A 22239-nucleotide genomic window follows, 5' to 3' on the forward strand; every position below is an offset into this window, starting at 1 on the left:
GAGTTTGACCCTGAATGTCTTCAGGGATGGAGCCTCAACCATATCTCTGGTGAACCTGTTCCAGTGTTTCACCACTCTCATTGTAAAGAACTTCCTCCTAATGCCCAGCCTAAATCTGCCCTACAGGCTCCCATCTCCAGCCCCTTCCCAGAGACCAGCAGCTCCTCGCCAGGCCTCACCATGCTGGGATGTAGAGATTCCTGCCTGGCAAACACAGGCAGAGAGGAGTAAAACTACTCAGCAAAAGGTAAAAAAGACCCAAAACTAAAGTGAAGGGGGGAAATGGGAGCAAACATCCTGTTTTCTTTAAGGGTTTATCCTGTGCCCTGGCAACACAGGGGTGGGTTCCTGGAGAGCACTGAGTGTTCAGCCACCCCCATGCCCGGCACCAGTACACTTTGCCAGTACCAGCTCTGGCATGATTGGTGAACAGATCCCTTCTAAATGCTTCAAGATCCTGGAAGCCCTGCTAATGACGCTTAAAAAAATAGAAGGGAAAAGAAAAAAAAAAAAAAAAAAAGAGAAGACAGTGTGAAGAACATCTTGTCCTGCCGAGGAGGCACCGCTGGGACCGGCTGGCACAGCCGGTGCTGCGTTCCTCAGCCCAAGGGACAGATTTAGCTGTATCCTTCTCATCCCTTCTGACTCATGCTTTGCTGGGAAGAACAGATGCAAAGCAAAATGCTTTCACATGAGTAACTGGCGAGCAGCATCTAGAGGGACTTCAGAGAAAGCTTCCTGCCCAGCGATGCTTTTTCTCTTGAGGATTGCACCAGCGCTGAGGCAAGGTGAAGGCTCTTCCCCATCCCAGGCCCTACCTGTGGTGGGCATGCAGAGGGGAGGACCTGTCAGCTCCTGCCTCTCCACATCCCGGCCCAGGGGTGAGTCACAGAATGATCAAAGCAAAAAAACAACCATGGGAGGGGGAATAATAAAGTCAAGAGCGACGTGGTTGTGTGCAGCAGGGACGCAGTGCAGGTCACGCTGGCCATGGGGCAGCTCTGCCTGTCCATTCCCAAGTCCTCCCCAGCAGGCTCCAGCTGCTCCCAGCCCCTGCCCAGCTTTGCCCATCCCAATTTCCCTCCCTCCACCATGGCTCTAAATGCCCTCCCCTAGAGACAAACATACCCCAACATGCAAATCTACTGGAGTTCTGCATACCTATCTAGCTTTGTCCTACGCTTCTCTATGTATTTATATCTCATATATACATGGTGGTTTGCTCTGGTTCCTCCAAAAGATTTCCTTCCACAAAAAAGCATCGACTCTGCCAGCCTGGGATGCCTGGAAATCCCTGAAGGCAGCCAACAGCAGGTCCAGCCTCGCTGAAAAATAGCCCCCTCAGCCAAGAACTACAGCTGAAACCAACCCAAAACTCAGATAAAGCCCAAATCTATGCCACTGCCTGAAGCAGGAGGAGAAAGCAAAATGCCAGGCAGATTTTGTCCCAACACAGACTACAATATATGAGCAGCAAGAAGTCTCCAATGTGTGTTGTGCCTGGATGCCCCAAGAGATGACTCAGCACTGCCAGGACTGTTCCTAGGCTGCTGAGCACAAAGCCTGAGCCCTCACCACCCCGGAGGCAAGCACAGCAAACTTGTTCTATTTATACTCCCTTTACACTTCCATATCTAAGCACCACCACCTCCAGCCTGCCCCCTAAGCAGGTGGCACTGAACCAGCTGACAGGGAGACAGATCAACGGCCTGGAGCCCACCAGTGACCAAAACCAGCCTCCAAGCCACAAGTGACCAACACATGGCAGCAGCAGTGAGCATCCTACCCTGGGAGAACCCCTGTCTGCTCACACAGACGCTTCCCAGCACCACACTGAGAGCTCACAGGCACCACTCTGCTCAGGAAGCACCTACACAGGCATCCAGCAAGACCACAAACCATGCCAGTGGTCCAGGGATGCTGCTGGATCCCACCAAGGGCTCCAGTCCAAGCCTGTGGCAGAGCTGGGAAGAAACCCCAGGACACTGCAGCCTGCATCCTACAAACCCATCACTCCCAAGTGCCCATAGATGGAATTAAGAGCAGGCACAGATCCCTGCAGGAGAGCCCTCAATGCTACTTCTCTCCATGCCCACGCTAACCTGCGTTTGCCTTCACATCAATGTTGCAAAACCAAACCAGCTGTGGGTTTGCAGGGCAAAGTCACCTTAAAAACCTGCTGATTGCTGGAAGAGCAGGCAAAGCATTCGTCCTGCCTCACCACCTCTGCCATAGGATGGCTTTGATGGAGAGGGTGCTAGAGATGGCACCCCACAACCAGCCCCTCTTTCCAAAGGACCTCAGTGACACCCCCCTACCTACCTCTCCACATTACCTCCCCCAGCTCAGGGTGGCTAAATCATAGAATTGTCAGGGATGGAAGGGACCTCAAGGATCATCCAGTTCCAACTGACCTGCCATGGGCAGGGACACTTTACACTAGATCAGGTTGCTCAGAGCTATATCCAGCCTGGCCTTAAAAAATCCCAGGGACAGGGCTTCTACCACTTCCCTGGGGAACCTGCTCAAGTGTTTCACCACCATGATGGTGAAGAACTTCTTCCTAACATCCAATCTCAATCTACCCATTTCTAATTCGCTCCAAATCCTGCATACCCACAACAGCGCTGAAGCATCCCCACCACGACCCACTCACAAGCAGGACCACCCAAAGCTGGGCTGGTGGCCTACTTGCACTGAGGCCTCATCAGAGCCCAGGGACAAATATTCTCGTGGTTCAGAGGCATTTTTTTTTCCCCACCCATAGCCCAGGATTTTCCACGGGATCTAACGAAAGGCGTCGCGTTCGCAAGGTGCGAGGAGGAAATCGCACGCTGAGAAAAGCAAGAGCTCAGACAAGCTCACAAAAGAAGAGAGTTTGGCCCAGGAAGAATAAAAATCAAGATATATTTTGCAGCATGAAAGAAAAGAAAAAAAAAAGAAAAAGGGGGAAAAAATAAAAAGAACAGAAAAGAAAGGAAAAAAAAAAAAAAAGCAGCAGCAGCAGTGTTTGCAAACCACCAAAGCGAAACAGAGTTCAAACAGGGATGAAATGAGGGAAGCCTTTGGCATCGTCTGACAACAGCTTCGATGTCCCAGGTCCACGGGAGGAGAGAGGAAGCGACCCCCCTGAAGGGCAGGGAAACCAGAGGGCTGGGAGAAGCGAGGAGGTTGCCAAAGCGAGAGGCGAGCTGGTCTGCCAAAGCGTGGCCCGAGTCTATCGGGAGGTAACTCGGTCTAGCGGGGAAAGGAGGTAAGGATGGTTTTAGGGAAGAGCTGCTTCCAGGAGGCGCCCGGGCGGGATCTCCCACTCCAGCAGCGTGGCAGGTACACGGCTGAAAGAGAGAGGGCTGCAGCTCCAGCCTCTAAAGGTCGAAGACCATGAAAAGCAGTGGGGGGACCCAGCGGCTCAAAACACCTGCAAAAGGAAAACAACTCTCAAAAAGACTGACCCAGCAAGCTAGCGTGCTCCATCAACCTTCCCTGCACTCCAAAGTCTTCCAGAGCTCCTGAAGATGGGATGAGGGCACGGTCCCGAGGCAGCCACCTCAAGAGCCTGAAGACAGAGCCTCGCCCAGGCGAGTAGGCGACAAGAATAGTTTGGATAGCACTCGAACGGAAAAGCAACCTCCTCGTAGAGAGGCTGAGGCAACGTGAGCGAAAGGAAGAGCGAGACAGGCGCGGCAGGGCCAGCACGAAGCCTCCAGGCCTCCCCCCACAGCCAGGGCAGCCCCCCGGGTTGTCACCTGTCCGATGGGAGCAGCCTGGCCGGCCGTGGCTCGCCATGCCGCTGCTGGAGGTACCGGCAAGCTGAAGTTCAGCCAGGCAGAGTTTTCCCCGCTGCCCAGCGGGTGAACGGTATTAAATCAATTCACAGACCCGAGCAGGTTCTAGGGGGAAAATCCCTGAAACACGCTCAAATGAAAAGGAATCTGCAGTCACACCGTCAGCAAGGTGGAGTCCTCGCTCTGATAGTTGCGGGGTGGTTACATCAGGTCACTCGTCACATACTCAATAAAGAGCCCTGGTGCGGGTTGGAAAGAGAGAGGCGTTTCCAGCAGACCCTCCCCTCCCCCTTCCCGAGTCAAACCTGCTGATGGTTTGAGGACCACCTACACACAGCTGTGAAAGCTGGCCAATAGCTCGTGATCGATTTGGAGGATTCATTGTCAAGTGGTTCAAACCTAAGTGAAGGCTTTGTGATAGGACAAGACGCCGGTGCTCTGCTTGCCGTTGAGTGAGGGCTTCCGAGAATCATGCTGGAAGAGGAAGCACAACCTCCAGACCCAGATGTGACAAAACAGGCTCCGACCCAAAAGCTCCTGGGGAGCGTGGCGTGGTCAGAGGGCTCCATCCCAACCACCCCAGCTGAGAGCTCACATCTGGCTCCAAACACCTAAAGCCCTTTGGAGGTTCAACCAGCAGCAAGAGCAATAAACCAAGGCAAAGCAGAATTAAAGGCGAGATTGCAGAGAATCTCTTGGCAATTCTACCTGGGAATAAACAAAAGTTTCCTATGCAAACAGAGAGCCTAGGGCAAAACTGTGCCTACAGGCTCTTGGATTCTCCTGACTCTTCTTCTAACTGCCTGAATCCACTCAAAGCAAGAATATCCATCACGGAGCACTCAGTGTTTTTATTCCCAGGCAGGCTGGAGGGTTTAGCACTTTACCACAGAGGAAGAAGTGTGCAAACCTGGATGCAGTGGTTGATTTTACCACTTCAAATAAAAATTAAAAACAACAAACAAACTTCTCTAAATATTCTCAAGGGAGGGATCACTTGGTATTAGCACTCAGCATCTAGGCAGCACTTGCAGTCTGGAGGTGACCCAGTGCTTGTCCAAAGTGCTCAGATATGACTTATCCCCATTTTACAGATGGGAGAACTGAGGCACAGAGAGGTTGGAGTGACTTGCCCAAGGCCACGCAGTCAGAGAGTGGGAGGCAGAGCAGGAGAGCGAGCCCAGCTGTTCTCAGACAGGGCTACACCTTTCCTGCTCAGAAAAACAAACAAACAAAAAAACCCAAACCAACAAAAAAAACCCCAACAAAACAACCCCAAAAAAGGCCTATGCAATCCAGAAAACCACCAGCCACCAAACCTGCCTGAAGTATTTTGAAGAGGAAATACATTCTGGTGAAGAGTTAGAACAGCATTACCAAGGGGAGAACCGCGGGGCTCCTCGGACGGGGCAAAAGGAGGGACACGACCCCGGGCGGGTGGCACAGCCTTGCACGGCCAGGCTGGAGCAGGAGAAAGAAGGGGAAAACCAGTGAAACCAGTGAAACCAGCAGCAAGGCATTGGAAGCTGACACGAAACGCAGGGCTTAGCTTTGCGCAGTCGCTGCGAGGAGCCATCCGTCTCCATCTGCAGAGCTGGGGATGTGCCAGCCGCTCTCGCCGGTGCTGACAGAGGGGTTTATTTCTGGGACCAACTGAGACTTTTGGGACCCTTTTCATCACTTGCAGGCCCTGTGGCAGCATCTCCCCATTTTGCAGTTATGAATAAAGATGACAAAACGTTACCCGAGTCAGAAATCACATTACCACACAGCAGTGGAGAACATTCGCCAGCCAGAGACGGAGCGTCAGGACCGATTCATCAAAACCACCCTCATCAAAGCTGACACACAGCATATTTTGTGGGGGGGGAAGGGAGAGGGAAAAAACCCCAAACCCATGGATGAAACCAGTCCCACACCTGCATTCTCACACAGTGGTGGTTATGCCCCGACAACATCTTGCACAGACAAACTGATTTCTCACATCTCAGACCCCTTCGAAGGTCTTTCTGGTTTTCCCTTTCAGAGATATAGGTAAGGAAGGATGTCAGGGGTGGGTTGGTGGCTGTTATCTTGGCATAAAAGGAGGCTGGGAAGGGGGAGGCAGGGAGATTTTGACAATTACGGCTTTCCTGGGATTATTTGGTGGTGGTTCTTTATCACCATCAGATTCATAGGATTACCAGTGCCTGTCTGGGTTGTTAGTTCCTTGTCAATTAATTACACCCTGTGGCATTTGATTTCTTCCAGCGATTGAAGGCCAGCTGCTCGCCCCCATCCTTCCTCCCCACACTCGCACTGCAGCAGCAGATGTCAAAAGCTCTGTCTAGGCCTCTGAAGCCTAGAGATCTTCTCCACAACCCAGGTGCAACGCCCCCCTTCCCACCCTACCGAAGCCATCTGGGTAGGGGGAGAAGCGGATCCAAGGAGCGCCCAGCTCCAGACATCCTCTCCGTCCCCTCCAACCCACCCCAGGGTCTCCCCAGCTCATCCCCACCACGAGCCACCAAACCCCCCAGCAGATGTGGCAGTGTAGGAGTGTGTCCCCCCCGGCTTCTCCCATCACCTCCATCCCCCGGCGCAGTGTTGGCTCCCTCCACCCTCTCCTGTTTAACCTTCTCAGGCCAGCACTGGGCTAAAGCAAGGTGGCATGCCCACTGGTGTCATCGTGGTCCACGCTGTTGAGAATGGCTGTCTGGTCTTCAGGGAGCTGCCGGTGGCAGAGGTCATCCTTCAGCGCCGAGAGCCGGGCGAAGGGGTCCTGACGAGGGTGTCTCTTCTTCTTGCGGAGGCAGACAGCTTCGTCAGGCCACAGTACCTGAGAGCTGGGAAGGTGCTGAACCTGGGAGGCAGAGCCATCTGGGGAGGGGAGAGAAGGCAGATGGGACCAGAGCTGGCAGCTGGTGGCAGCAGGCAGAGCTTTGCGTGCTGTAGAAGGGAGGTTACAGCACGCCTGGCCCTGAACCCGGCTGCTAAGCATGAAGGGAGCGTGCTGGGCAGGGAGGGGAAAATCAACACTTGGAAATAAAACACAAAGCCAATCACTAGAGAAGGGAGGTGCATGGAAGTGCAACAGGGACAGAGAATAGCCAGCCCATGGGTGAGCAGCCCAAGGAGCCAGCCCTTCGAGGGCAGCATCCAGGCATGAGCTTGGAGACCCTCATGGCGCTGGAGCCAGCAGGGACCTGCCCAAGCTCTGCCCACAAGGGGACAGAGGAGATGCTCTTGGGGACAGCGAGGTCCTCACACTCACTGGCTTGTTTTCTGGATTTCGAGGAGCCCTTGGATGACTTTTTGGGCTTCTTTATCCGCTGGTATTTCAGAGCTTCAAGCCTCTCAGGTGCAGCAGCGTCCCCAGGTGGAGATGGACGTTTTCTAGGAAGCAAAAGCAGACAAGCACCGTCAGCAGCTCTGGGCCACGCTCGGGCGTCTGGATGTCCCCGGCGGGACAAGGGCCGACCCCAGCCAGCTCTGCCATGGAAAAGGAAAAGGTAAGAAGCCTGTGGCCGAGGGAGCAAGGCCAGCCTGGCGTGCTGGAACACAGGGTGGAAGGAAGCCAGGTGCCCAAGCCTGCCGCTCCACAGGGTCCACACCATCCCTGTGCCTCCTCCTGGCCAAGCCCAACAGCAAGGTCCAACGCCGGCCCCGCCAGAGAGCCGTGGGCAGCCCAGCTCACCTGCCTGCCATGCCAGCACTGCTAAACAAAACAAGGACGGGGCAGATCCTATGTCCGATAAGGTCTTTCTGGGAAGCAGTGGGAAACCCCCTTGGGATGGAGAGAGCAGAAGAGACAGGCAGAAGCAGCACGCCAGCATCGAGACAGGCACCAGGAGCCACCCAGGGCGGACAACACCGGCGGCACGCACAGCAGGGAGGCAGGATCCTGCCTGGCCACGCTCCCACAGCCAAAAAAAAAAAAAAACAACCAAGGGCCACAGGACAGACAGGGACAGGACGGGCAGACGCCGACACGGCCGGGAGCTGCACCTCCTGCCCAGTCCCTGCTGCAAGCGACAACAGAAACACAGCAACTCCTCAACACCGAGAGGCTGGAGCTGGCTGTTCTTGCCCTGCAGGACAGGACATCGAAATGGAAACACTGACCAGGTCTTACTGTGAGGGACAAGGAGGGGATTTGCCAAGGGGTGTTTTCAGCAGCAGTTGTAAGTGATATATTTTCCAGACTTAGCCCCTGAGTAAGTCTTCTACAGGAAGCAGCTCAAAGTCTAGTGGTCTCCCCTTGGGATAAGTTTGATTTTTGCTCTACTGTGTTCACTGTACCTGGTCTTTCCTTCCATGGATCAGGCAGTGTGACTGCTGTGAAGAGCAGGGTAGTAGAAGAAAACCTTCTCCTTAAGAGAGTGGTTGGTCCAGCTCCCATCTATCTCATCCCAGCATCTCCCCCTCTTGCTGCTTTCCCATTTCCTTCCCCCTCTACATTTTACTTCCACATCCCTCCAAGTTGCACCAACACCCAATGCTACAGATGGAGAAGTTGGAGTCAAGGCAGCAGAGGCCAGAGAATGGCCACCTAGGATCAGCCAGAGAATGGCCACCTAGGATCAGCCAGAGTCACCACAGAGCAACATGCCCAGAGATGACAGGAGAAGCATCCACACAGCACCTTTCCTGGCAAGAAAGCCCACACTTGAAGGCAGGCTCTGCAGAGAAAAGCCTGAAGAGTCAAACCAGTGTGCCTCTACCAAGCCTGTCTGTTCAAAGGAGGAGATGACCCTCTTCTGCCCTTGACTCAGTCACTAGAGATCACTGACCAAACCTTTTCACAACAGCTGTGCAGAGGACAGCACTGATGGCAGCTCCTGCATCTTCAGGTCTCCGTAACTCAGAGAGGAATCAGCAAACCCATGAGCCACAGGCTCTTCTCAAGGCAGCAGGACAGGCAGGTAAAAGAGACACCTTGAATGACTGCAAGAAGGCAGCATCAATACATTCAGACTCCTGCTTTGTCACCAAAAAGCTGTGGTCGAACTCATCCACCTCGCTCCTGGTCTGTCAGTAAGGTGCAGCCCACTTGGTCTCACAAGAACACTGAGTGTTGGTGGCAGCAGCAGGGACCTGGGCTGTGGTACACGAGCATGTCCACCTGCAGTGGGTTTGGAGCTTCAGGTGGAGCACTGAAGACAGTCCTCAGGCTTTCCTCTGTGAGTCCCCACACCTGGCACCACGGTGACAGTGACACATTCCAGCTGATACTTCAGCTGGAGAGGCACAGGCGAAGGGCTCCCAAGGGATTTTTTTCCCCCAGAGGGGAGCAAATGGGGCTGGTTTTGAAGATGAGTGCAACTGCAAAGCTTCTCAATTCTGCTAGCAGCGCTGGAGAGCACCAAGAGAAGTGCAGTGTGAATTGATGAAGCAGCTGGAGCACAGCAGATGCAAGAGAAATCCAAAGACTTGGGTAAAGAAAAGCCCTTTTTCATCATTTCCCATCACAACAGAGACATCAAGGCATGGCTGCTCCTGGAGAGCCTCTGTTCCAACTCCCAGCAGAGCAGCACATCAGCTGAAGATGAAGGAACTCATTAGACAAGCTGGCAGGCCTGCTGGCTGCATCCAAGGCAAGATGACACTCACCAGCCTGTACAGCTGCAGTGCTTCAGAGCCTTCTTCTCAAGTGCAACCCAGCCTCTAGTGAGAGATGGTGTGAGCAGCAGCTCCAAGCTCTGCTGGGGCTCTACACACTGAGCTGCACCAATGCTGACAACCTGGGTACATGCTAGCTTGGAGCAAGAGCACAGTGACCCAAAGGGCCACCAGCATGGACCTCCCTGCAGTGATTCCTGCTTGAATGGTCCATAGCAGGCTTCTCCTGTTCACCATCCTGTGATTTGCACACCTGTTACCTTCATGCAGAATTGCCCAGAGATGTGGTGGAAGCCCCTTGGAGACATTCAAGGTCAGACATGATGGGACCCTGAGCAACTTGATCTAGTTGGACATGTCCCAGCTGGGTGCAGGGAGGTTGGACAAGATGACCTTTGAGGATCCTTTCCAACCTGATGCATTCTGTGATGAATGGTGACCTCGACCAACTCCACTCCATCTTGGCTCAAGTGTGCCAAGTCCTGGATGCTTGAGAGCAAAACGGTCCTGCCACCAATCAACATCTGCCTTCCACTGTGTTCCCATTACTCAGCCAACATTGCTAACACCATTAAAGCTCAATTGTAACAGGGCTCTTGCTCTTTCCATTCTGTTTTTTCCTTCTAAGAAGATCCTACTGTGGCACATTGACAAAATTAGACAGATTTACACAAGGGATTATGAGGAAATTGCCTGCAGCTCATTTCTACCAGTTCCCTGTAATTGGACTTGTATTTATACACACAAACAGAGCCCACGTGGCACCACAAACACTGCCTGACCTCTGGCAAGGAGGAGATCCAGAGGAGAACAAAACAAAGCTACTCACCAGCCAAATTTTATCTCTCTACCCACCCTTTATTTCTTCAAAGGACTCTGACTCTTTCCAATTAATTTTCATTTTAAGCTCAGCCAAAAGCCTGTTCCTGCCCCCAGAGTTAGCATTTTGGGCAGCTGCCCGTGCATGAGAGAGATCTTCAACACCAACAGATGAGAGGTACAGAGAGGCAGGCAAACTTCTTCTAGAGACTTCAGTGTAGAACCAAGGCAAAGGAGCTTCCAGAAGCACACATGAATTCCTGACACAACCTTTCTGTGAGGCACCACAAACATCCAGAGTAGCAGTTCTCCTCAAGTCTTCAAAGGACAGTCCTTCTGAAGGGTCTGAAGAGGTACTGGAGAGGCCACAAAGGTACTGAGGGACCTCAGAGGACCCCAGGGTAGGAGGAGGTAGTTATGGGAGAAAAAGCTACCCAACTCAGCACACACCTCAGCTGCTCTTCTTCAAACATGTCTCCACGTAAGAAGCAAAGATCTACAGGAGATGCCACATGGAAGCATCACCAACCTCTTTCCACTCAGAGTGGGGGAACCCACATAAAGGAAGGGTCCAGGAGATTCAAGGGCACAAAACATCTATTTAACCTCATGGAGGGCTCAACACACATGCCCTGTCTCCTCTTCTCCTTGAGTCAAGGCACTGCCATCTAGGAATAGTTTGGACATGTTAGAGCATCCACTTGGCCTTCTCAGAGCATCCACCTGGACCACAGCCCACTGCATCCTTCAACCCTTCATCTTCCTCAGATGAGGAGCTCAATTTGCCTACATGAGGTTCCATCTCAAGCTCAAGTCCTGTGTGATCCCATGAGATGTCCTGCAAGATGGAACTCTCCCTCTGAGCAGAGGCAGCTGGCTGCTACCTCCATCCTGGAAACCATCGTGTGCTTGAGATCCTTCAGCACAAGAGGTGCTAGAGAAAAAGAGCAGCAACAGCCCCTACCCCAGAGCTGCTGCCAAGGCACTGTGATGAAGGAGGAAGGGGCTGGTCACAGCAGGAAGCACACCAGAGAAGGGGAATCCCTTCTCCAGGTCTGCAGACATCACAACTCACCTACACAACAGACTTCACCATGCTGACGGGAGAGGAGTGGGGAGGAGGAGAGAGGGCAAGGAGAAAGGGGCTGGACTGGAGAGGAAGAGGGGGGGAAAGTGTCACAGGGAAGGGAGGGGAAGAGAGGAAGATAAATGAAAAACAGGAGTGAGAAATTATAGAAGTAAATTAAAGAGACTGAAAAGAACAAAATAATAATATAATAATAATAATTCAGAAAGAAAAGGAAAAAAAAAAAAAAAAAACCACACTCAGACAAGCAGACTCACAACTTCTCCAAGCGGGAGGAGGCATGAAACACATGCAGAGGATCAGCACATGGACAGTCTTTAAAGGGGAACCTCTTTTCTTTCAAGCTGGGAGCGAGGGGTGCTGCTCCTCCCACACACCAGGCTCCCTTTGTCACTCAACTCTATGCTGTGCCCAAGCCCCCCAGCTCCCAGCGGCCTTGGCAGCGCTGCCCCGGCAAGGAAGGGGCCGGGGAGGCCATCCAGGGCAGGCTGCGATGCCAAGGGCCATGGAAGCTTGGTGCCTTGTCTGTGGTTTTTGGGTTTCCCTCTGCAGGGAGGCGGCAGCCCTCTCAGGCTGGAGAAGGCTCCAAGGAGACCTCAGAGCAGCCTTCCAGTACCTGAAGAGCTGGGGAGGGACTTTTGACAAGGGCTTGGAGTGACAGGATGAGAGGCAACAGCTTTGAGCTGGAAGGGGGGAGATTGAGACTGGAGGTGAGGAAGAAATTCTTTAGAGTGAGGGTGAGGAGAACCTTGAACAGGTTGCCCAGGGACGCTGGGGATGTCCCCTTCCTGGAGGTGTTCAAGGCCAGGTTGGATGAGGTCTTGAGCAACCTGGGCTGGTGGGAGGTGTCCCTGCTCATGGCAGGGGGTTTGGAACTGGATGATCTTTAAGGTCCTTTCCAACTCAAACGGATCTATGATTCTTCCTTGTGGGAAGATACATCACCAAGCACTGCACCCCAGGAGAAGGTGGGAAAACAGCTTGTGCCCATGTGTAAGAACCTCCTAACCTTCATCCAGCAAAAGCCATCCTGCTGCAGCCACCACTGAACTCAAATGCTGCCTCTCCCTCTCCTCCTCTCAGCCTTTCCTGCTGCAGTGCAGAGATCTGGCTGCTCTGGCAGGAAATCCCTGGGCTCCGCATGCACTGACAATTTTATGACCCCAAATCATCAGGAAATTACTTGGCTGGGCTCTTTACAGGATTCCTGGCTCATTAAAGTGAGATTTATTCTCCTGGCTTCCCTTTTTGGGAAGAATGACTCTGGAGATGCTCCTGTGACTCCAACCCCCACACAGTAAGATCCATGACTGCTCCTCAGCAAGCATCCTGCTGGGCAGTGAGACTCCTGAAACCCCATGGCTCCCAGCACCAGAGACAGGAGCCAGTCAGGATCTGTGCAAGAGCCACATCAAACCTGACATGAGGCTGGACTCACCTCTGTTGCTTTAAAGCCATGGTCACTTGGGTTCCTGTGCCTCCCCCTACCCCCCCAGAAAAAGAACAGCCACATCCTCACCTGAGGGCTTCCCCACTGCTTGACAAGCCTGCCACAGCCCAGGTGTCACCAAGGCTTGGTGCTAGCTTTGCTCCTCATGGGACACCCTGCTCTGGGATTAGCAGGGGAAAAACAGAAGAAGGTGGCCAAGTGCTCCAGAGCTTTGGAAGCTTTGCAAGTCTCAGACTGGAGGAGTTTTGCCATGTCAAGAGGATGGCTCCTCCATGGAGCACACATCCTGTACCTGTTCGCATCGCCATGACCCAACAGTCCTGCCTTACCATTCCTGCTCTCCCTACCTCAGAACAAGCCTCTAATCAGGAGGAATTATCTTCTCCTGGGAACATCTACCAGATTTCTCTAGGCATCTCATCTTTCTCTCATGAAGTTCTTTTCCAGTCCAAACAGGCTCCTCAGGCTCTTAGGAGAACACCAGCCAGGATCTTGACTCTTCCCATCCAAGGCTAAGTGTTTGTGAGACCTTTGTAAGGAAGTTTGGGCATGGCTAGGCCCTAAGAAGGGTCCTATCTTCAATCCCACCTCTCCTTTCATGACCAGCTTGGCTGACAGCCAGATGGGCCAGCCTTCCCAGTCTTTGATCCTGTCTGCCTTGAGCAGTTTTAGTAACAGTTCCTACTTCTGAGGTCTGAAAACCATCTCCTGGTTACTCCGCCCCAGTTCCAGGGATGCCCATGGCCATCTAGGAAACCAGCCCCAGGAAGGCAGCCCAAGAGATATTTTCTTAGGATAATCGTTCAAGATCTGCTTAGGGCCGTTTAATTACAACTGGGTCAGAAGAAGTCCTGAAGATTTCTCCAAGGAGCATTTCAGAGAAGGAGGCCTCTTACTATGACTGCACTTGTGATGGGAACCATAAAACGCCTCAGCAGCAGCCCGGAACTGTAGTTACACTGCTGCCAACCACACAGCCCATCCTGAAAGGAAAACTTCTCCCCTTTTCCATGACTGAAGAGACTCAGGAAAAACAGATCCAGGTACTGATGGGAACAAAATTCTCCATGTCCTGGACTGCAACTGGAGACTGATTTTTCGAGCCCCACTCCAAGAGGACCATCTGCAGCTGGCTACTCCTGACATGGGTGTTTTACCTGGCTCCAGGGGGTGGCCATGAGCTCCTCCTGGTTTGGATTGTCCAGGACAACCCCAGCTTGACACCACACAACCCTCACATCACACAAGTCCCACCAGGGATGAGGGTGCCACCTGTCACCATCCTCCAAGAATGGAAGGGCAGCCACAGGGGAGGCGGCAGCTTGGCTCATCCCAAACTCCAGCAGGAAGCCACCAGACTCTCCAGCCTCCCAAAGGCAGGGGAGTGGCAGCATGCTGCTGGGAGGGGAAACCCAAAAGCCACAGAGACTTTGCATCCAGAGGTGTTTCCTAGTGTTTTCTGATTCCTTATTCCCCTTTAAAGGAAGAGATGGTATTGGAAAAGCCCCTTCCATGTCCCCTCTTCATGCCCCGCTCCCCAGCCACCCTCCACAGCACCCACACCATCCTTTCGGACATGGATCACCCTTACCTATTGAGCTGAGGAGAAGCTTGTCTCGACAACACTGCCCAGATAGCTGAGATTAATCAAAAACAAAGCAGTTATCAACACCCGCAAGGAGCCGAGCTCCGCAACACATCAGCACGTCAACAACTCCAAAAGGAAAAAAGGAGGGAAAAGAAACCAAACTGAAACACAAAAACGAAAAAACGAGGCTGGAGAAGAAATGGGGGAAAAGAAACAGAAAAGGAAAAAGAAAAAAAAAAAAAGAAGAAGAAACGAACAAAAGGAAAAAAAACCAAAACCAATAACCAACGAAGCGAATGGATACACTGCGGAAAAGCACGGACAACAGCGCTGCGCTAACACGGAGCTGGCCTGCAGCTGGGTCTCCTCGGGGCTGCCCTGCTCAGGAGACGTGGACCTAAAAGCCTAGGTGCTTAACTAGCATCACTCCAGAGCTGTGCTTTCCACAGGCACCCAAACGTCCCTTCACAGGCTCGTTCAGCCTCCCCATCCTCTCCCCTGAGCCCTCCTTCCTTCCCCCTGCGCGGGATGGCTTCCTAAGGCCATAGCGCTTCCAGGTACCAGAGGGCGGGAGTGAAATGTGGAGGTGAATCGCTGCCTCCCCCCTCCCCAGAACACTTCTCTGTATGCCTCTGACCATGCCAGCTCGGTGGGGCCGGCTGTCCTGGGCCCCCCACCCCAACTCCTCTCTGCCATAAGCCAGAGTTGGAGCAGGTGTTGGTGGCGGGAGGTCCACCCCGCCCGACAACAAGCCAAGATGAAGCGAGACGAAAGGATGGGACGGAAGCACAGCTACGGGGGCCGAGGTGCTGTGAAAGACGGAGAGAAAGAGGAGAAATATAGAGAGAGAGAGTGAGAGAGAGAAAGAGAAAGAGAGAAACGCTCTGCCTGGAGCAACCCTGGTACCTGGAAAACCAGCCGCTACTCTCTACTGCAGCCACATCCCTCTTTAGGGCAGGATCTGAGTGTGCCGGCAGCCTCCCGATCTCCGCTGGGGTTACTTTATGGTTTGGGTTTTTTTTGTCGGGTTTGGGTTTTTTTGTTTTGTTTTGTTTTTTCCTCCACTCCTGACATGCTGCTGGTGTGGCTAAGTCCTTGAGTTCTCTCCCTGCCCGCGTCCCGGGGCTGCAGCATCCCTTTTGCAGGTGGGGCGGTGACTGTGATAGCTGTTTCTGTCATGCATTAAAGCTCTCTAGGCTCCACGGGAAGGAAGAGGAGGAAGACAGAGGCGCGGCGGCGGCGGTGGCCCTAACGTTCGAAGAAAGCCAAGAGCCAGCAGCTAGAAGAGGAAACAACTGCCGGTGACACCAGGACTTACCTAGGCGAGCCGGGAGCCAGGTCTTTGCTTGCCTGGTAGACGGCCCGTAACCCAAACCACGGCGCTCCCGGCTTCCCATGGGAGCAGCCGGGACAGAGGCAAGCATGCCGCCGGCACCGGGAAGGTCTCCTACCTAAATCCCAGCTCTCTCGGCCATGCAACCCGTGCCCGCGGCACCAGCCTCTGCCTAGCCAAGCCTGCAGGACGCCGTCTCCAAAAGGGATGCTGCAGCGTGCCCAGAGAGACCCTACAAGTTGGGATGGCGATGGTGGGGAGGGAGTCAGAGGGAGCGGGTGAGGCAGGGTGGGGGAAGCCAGGAAAGGGATGGGGAAGGGGAGGGGGACCACTGGGCTCACGCACTTACCCCGTGGCAGCTACCGTGGTGGATGTTGGCTCCGGTTGGAGAATCTCCTCACCGTCCCTCCCCGGGGAAGGGATGTCTCCGAAAACATCCATGGTGTCCACGGGCAGGGAGGAGCCCTGGGAGCTGGAGTAGCCAGTGGCCAGGGAGGTGAAGGCGGTGGTAGGTCGGAAGCTGGGGCTGCCTCCCCGGCTACTGGGAGCGGGGGATCCCGTGGACGGCGTGGACTTGCGGGAGAAGCTGACCGCCGCAGGGGGCTGCAGGGTGATTTCCGACACCTCCGCTTGCTGGATGAGGCCCGGGCGGGGCCGGGCACGGGCAGTCAGCTCTGGGGAGCTGTTACGGGAGCTGAGGGGGCTTTGGGTCAGAGGAGATAGCCTTGAAGGTTGTAGCACCACCTGATGTAAACTGGGCTCAGCCCTCCTGACCTGCCGAGGGCTGGGCCGAGGTCGGGGTTGGGGCTCGTACCACCTGGTGTCCAGGCTGAATGTGCTTGTGCCGCTGGGGCCGACGGGCTCGGACGGTTCGTGGTAAGGCAACACGGGTATGCCCATACCTTGGCTGGTATGTCTTAGCTGCCCTTGACATCCCATGGGTTGCATAGGTTTGTCCTGCCACTTGGTGGTGGTGGGCACAGAGGATTGGCCCCTGCCGGGTGACTTGCCGGTCCAGCTCTTTGGTGCCTCCAGGGGCAAGATGCCTGGGTAGGATGCGGGGACCACCTGAAGGGAGGAGGGAGGTGGTCCCCGAGGAAGGCAGCCGGTGGGCTGGGTGCCCTCAGCCGCCTCACAGGGCTGGAGCTGGTGGGGGAACGGCGCAGGGGCTGGCTCCAGGCTGCCAAAGGGGAACTCAGCCGTGCCCCAGTTCTCGGGGGACCGGCCACCCGTGGGGGTCTGGGCCAGGGGCAGCGTGCTGTTGGAGGCGTTCTCCCCGTTCTCCTCGGGGATGGTGGGGTGTCCGAAGGGCCCCTCGGGGGGCAGCGGTGGGGAGGACATGACCGAGCTGAGTGGGCTGACTTCTGGCATGTAGAAGGGCGGCGGGTCCACCTCCCCGGGGCTGCTGCTGCTGAGGTAACCATAAAACTGGTGGTGGAAAGCCCGGGGGGCTGGTGGGCGGGCCTGGCCGGTGGCCTGCAGGGCGCCGGGACCCTCCAGCGCCCGATGGAACCGGGGGCTGTATGCTGGTGGCTGAAGGTAGGACTCCTGGCTGGAGGACAGAGGGGTGAGCTGGGATTTCAGGGCGGTGACGGAGGCGGGGACGACGGGGTCGTCGTTCTCCTCGTCCGACTGCCGGAACTCGGGGTACATGTCCGTCTCCTCCACGAAGGGGAAGCCTTCGATCCGCCGCGTCTTCAAGGAGGGCTCCATCTCCGCCGGGTCCATGACGAAGCGGCCGTCCGGCCCGCGGCTGATGAGCTCGATGGGGGTGGTGGCCTCGGCTTCAGCCTCCGCCTTGGAGACGCTGTACTTCTTGCTGCTGATGGCTCGTTTGGTCTTCTTGTAAAGGGAGAGCTCCTTCTCCTTGGTGGGGCTCAGCATCCGCTTGGCCTGCGGGCCTTGGTCGTCAGAGGACTCTGAGGGGGGACGGAGCGTGCGGATGCTCTCAGGACTCACCTTGCCGGAAGACAACCTGGACCACAGGGGAGAAAAAAACCAAGAGGGGAGAGTCACCCAGAGGAGAAAAGAGATCTTCTCGTCCAGAAGAACCGCCAGACAGATCCAGAAAACAAAGTGCTACCAGCTCTTGAGACAGGAACCGCCAGGAGGAATTTGTTGGGGCTAACCAGGACAGCAGAATCTTGCCTGGCTGCAACACAGGCCAGAGGACCAGCATCAGTGTCCATCATCTCTGCTCCTTGGGAGTAAAGCTCAGCACACTCGGCATCCCCTCAGGGCAGGCAGCTCACAGCCAGTGCCTTGCGACAAGCTCCACAGCCCCAGCAAGACAAAAGACAGATCCAGAGCTCCCTGCCAACTCCTTCAAAGGTTTCCTATGTTCACCTGAGCTATCCACATCCTGGAAACTCCCCAAAGTAGGGACAACAGGCAAATATCCCCTCCCACAGAACTCAGCTGATGGATCATTTCACACCAACTTTTTCCCCCCATTTTCAACACCCAAGGCTGAGTGCCTCAAAAGGCAGAGAGCATCAGAAGACTTCATCCATCTCTATCCGGAAAGCCTGAGACAAATAGAATTGAAAGGCAGAAGGTAGGAGCAGATCCAAAGGAGACAGTGCAGGAATGGCTCAAGGCAGTGGATAAACCAAAAAGAAGCAAGATTCAGCTCCACCAGCACCAGAACATTTTGCAAGGGTCCAGGAGGCAAAGCATGAGGTGTCCACATCTCAGACTTGTGCTCACACTGGGAACATACTCCCATTATAAATGCTTTTGATGGGCTCTGCAAGGAGCTGTGGCTACTGCAGCACCATGATCCACTACCTTTGGGCACAAGAAAGAAGCTTCAGTGGGACACTCTTCATGGGAAGAGAAAAGATACAGGTGGAGCAGAGCCAAGAGAGAATGTCTCAGAAACTACACCAAGGCAGCACAAAGGACCCCGTGTGCAGCAGGCTACCCTTCTCCTGAGGAGCCCCTTCAAGCTGGGTATGGAGTTCAGCTCCACCAGCCAACTCCAGCTTTGGTCAATGTCCACAGATCCAAAGGGTTCATCTTTCAGCTTAGTTTGCTGAATTTGTCCCTGCTGCTTTCTGCTCCAAAGCTCATTCACCTCTTCTGAACACCTGTGAACATCTCGTGTGTTCCCATGAGCTCAGGGAGCACAGGAAATAACTCCTCAGGAGCAATCAAACAAGGTCAGACATTTCCATTTGAGCCTTGCAACAACTGTAGGAAGGAGGCACCTCGAAGACCCACAGCACAGTGCCACATCTAAGACAGATACTTACGGGGACTCCAAACTCTTCCTGCAGTGTGTTATCGAGAGAGGAGGGTCTGGAAGAGAATAAAAAGGGGAAAGAAGAGACGGCTGAGGAGACGCAACACGGCACAGACAAGGACAAACTCAACATCAAGACAACAGAAGACGCTCAACAAGAGGCCAAGGTTTCATTGCTCCAGTGCTTTAATGGTTGCTGACAACAAACAGCTCCCGCCACAGGGTCCTGCCCATCCTGCTGCCGCAGCCTTGCAGGCTAGAGATTCCCTGCCCTCTCCAGCTCCCCAGCTGCCCTCTTCCCTACTAGTTGCTCCTGCACTGCAGCTGCAGTCCCAGCTTTTGGGAAGCAGTGTGGCAGGAGCTCCTTTGCAGGGGTCTTCTCTAGTCCGGCATGGCCCTTGGGACACTGCCCACTCTGGAAGGGGCAGGGAGCAGCTGGAGAGCCCAGCTTGAGGGGGCAACTCGATGAGGTGAGGGGTGCCCCCCCCATCTCTAGGCCCCAGCCCTAGACCCCCAGCTCTAGGAGTTATCACCAGGTGGGAGAGCTCCCTCGGCAATCCCAGGCTAGTGTCTGTCGCCTCTTCACCCACCCTGCCTCTCCCGCTCCCGACCGCAGGATTTCAGGCACAGCCGAGGGACGCAGTCAGGGTTTCACCTGGGGACGCGCACGGGCGGAAGAAGAGACAGACAGGGAAGAAGGTTACCACCACAACACAGCCAGGGAGGAGACACCAGGAAGAGACAAGAGGGAAGGAGGGAGGAAGGACAGATGGCAGGGATGGGCTCACCTTTCTTGCGCTTGAGCTTGCGTTTGCGTTGCTTGTTGACGAAGCAGGCGGCGAGGGTGCTGAAGAGGATGGCAGCAGCCAGGAAGCAGATGGTGGCAACGATGCCAGCCAGCACTGGGCGGGCCAGGCCCTCGTCCGTCAGGTCAGGCTGAGGGAATACGTCTGGAGGAAAAGGTCAGGTGTTATGCACACATCTCTGCCCACTGCCTTCCTCAGGGACCTAGCACAGCGCAAAGGCAACCAGCCCCAGGAACAATCACCCCTGAGTAAAGACTCTGCTTCCAACCCAGCCCCTGGGGACAGCAGGCAGTGCAGCTACAGACCACTGCCAAGGGATTTAGCAAGGAAGAAGCCTCCACATCACACAAATCCACATTAATCACAGGATCACAGGATGTTAGGGGTTGGAAGGGACCTCTGAATATCAAGTCCAACCCCCTTGCCAGAGCAGCACCATAGAATCTAGCACAGGTCACACAGGAATGCATTCAGATGGGGCTTCAAAGTCTCCAGAGAAAACTTTATGTATGAGCACACACAGCTGCACCAGTCCTGCAGTTGTGTCTCAGGCTGTGGTAGCACAAGGTATTTTCCCTTGGGCACCAGCACAACATGCTTCAGCTCTTCACAGAATCATTGAAAGGCTTGGGTTGGAAAAGGCCTTAAAGAGCATCTAGTTTCAACCCCCCCTGCCATGGGGCTCTGAGCAACCTCATCTAGTTGGAGATGTCCCTGCTCACTACAGGGGGGTTGGACAAGATGGCCTTTGGAGGGTACTTTCCAAACCAATATATTCTGTGATCCTGTGAAGCAGGCAGGCTGCAGCAGGCAGCTCTCTTAATTGAGCTGGTACCACTTGGGGGCAGAGAGAGACCACTGCATCCAGCCCTGCGCAGAGCAGAGCTGGGAGGCTCCTCAGCTCTTCCATGGAAGCAGGATTCACCGCATCCCCACCTTCTCCTGCTGCCCTCACCCTTCCCATCACAACCATGTACCTCTCACTCGTCCCTTGCTCAAGGAGGAGCATCCTCCAAACTGGAGCAGGGCAGAGGGCAGGTGCAGGAGCTGCAGAATGCTGCAGTCTCCTGTTCCAAAGCTTTTCTCTCCCCCTGGACTCTGCACTGCAGTGCCACATTTCCCTCTCTGCACCTTTCACTGCCACTTGCAGGCTGCACAGTGCCTGCTGGCAGCTTTGTTCTCCAGGCACCCTGCAGAGCTGAGCTGCCACTCTGCACTAGCAGACACTCCACAGGAAGGACTAAACAGGGTGGTTTGTCCTTGCCCACTGGTTCATTTGCTGATCTGAGTGCTAGCTCAGGTACCTGCAGAAGCAGAGATGCTGCCACAGCTGGGGACAGAAGGAACCACTCCTTACCTGTACTGGACACACCAGCAACGTTGCTGGGTTCACTGATGAGATCCTGCATGACCGCCAGGACCCGGAACTCATACCAGGTGTCCTGAAACACCAAACATCTGTCAGATCCCCCACTGCAGCCTTCAACCTCATACAGAATCACACAGAATTGCAGAATGGTAGGAGTTAGAAGGGACCTCTGGAAATCATCCAGTCCCAAGGCAGGTTCAACTAAAAAGGTCACACTGGAAGGTGTCCAGGTGGGTTTGGAGATGGAGACTCTACCACCTCTCTGGGAAGCCTGTTCCAGGGATCAGGCACCCTTCAATTAAAGAAATTCCTCCTCATCTTTAGATAGAACTTTGTGTGTTCAAGCTTGTGCTTGTTACCCCTAGTGATTACCCCTCGTCCTGTCACTAGGCACCACTAAGAAAAGCCTCCTGGCACCCAGCCTTGAAGTATTGATCAGCATTGATGAGAGCCCCCTCAGGCTGGTCTTCCCCAGACTAAAAAGCCCCAATTCTCTCACTCTTTCCTCATCACAGAGATGTTCCAGTCCCCTCAGCATCTTTGCTGCCCTTTGCTGTCCCCTCTCCAGCAAGTCCCTGTCTTTCTTGAACCGGACACAGTATTCCAGCTGCAGCCTCACCAGGGCAGAGTAGGGGGGGCAGAGAACCTCCCACCCAGCCCCTTGAAGATCCCAGCACGGGGATCAAGCCACCCCAAAAGCTTCCCCAGAGCTTCAGTAGGCACTGCAACACCAGAGGCATGGTGTGGGCAAGTCCCTGCTTACCTGGGACAAGTCCTTGGCAAAAAACTCTCCCTCGGTGCCCGGGATGCCATCGTCCAGGATCTCCCACCTCTCGGCGACGCGGAACTCCATGATGTAGCGGTCGATGGGGAAGCTGTGGTTAGCAGGAGGAAGCCACGACAAGAGGACGCCTTGCTGTGTCCTGTTGGCTGTTAGGCACCTCGGTGGGGTAACCAACACCAGAGGCTCTGGAGTTGTTACAGGGAATGCTGCAGACAGAGCAGATGGGACAGGGATGCCTTTGAGATGGGGCGAGGGGAAGCACAGAGGATGCAGGCCTACATGTGGACCATCACGGCAGTGGCAGTTCCCACCCCCCAGGAGTTTCAGGCACCTCTTGGGTATGTGCTGTCTTATCTCAGAGACAAAAAAG

The 22239-nt window shown here is 54.5% G+C and overlaps 1 protein-coding gene across 1 annotated transcript in view; it reads right to left on the reverse strand.

Moving 5' to 3' along the window:
- Window positions 1–6420: 6420 nt before the first annotated feature.
- IGSF9B (immunoglobulin superfamily member 9B) overlaps window positions 6421–22239 on the reverse strand; it is a 46000-nt gene continuing 30181 nt past the window's right edge. The window contains exons 14-20 of the mRNA XM_054395679.1: window positions 21849–22075; window positions 21074–21158; window positions 19699–19860; window positions 18921–18966; window positions 16013–17638; window positions 7039–7160; window positions 6421–6644 (exon numbers count right to left, since the gene is read on the reverse strand). Coding sequence (XP_054251654.1) covers window positions 6421–6644; window positions 7039–7160; window positions 16013–17638; window positions 18921–18966; window positions 19699–19860; window positions 21074–21158; window positions 21849–22075 — 2492 coding nt within the window. The remainder of the gene's footprint in view (window positions 6645–7038; window positions 7161–16012; window positions 17639–18920; window positions 18967–19698; window positions 19861–21073; window positions 21159–21848; window positions 22076–22239) is intronic.

The sequence above is a fragment of the Indicator indicator genome, chromosome 34 (genome assembly GCF_027791375.1).
Source record: "Indicator indicator isolate 239-I01 chromosome 34, UM_Iind_1.1, whole genome shotgun sequence".
In the NCBI taxonomy this organism is placed as follows: Eukaryota; Metazoa; Chordata; class Aves; order Piciformes; family Indicatoridae; genus Indicator; species Indicator indicator.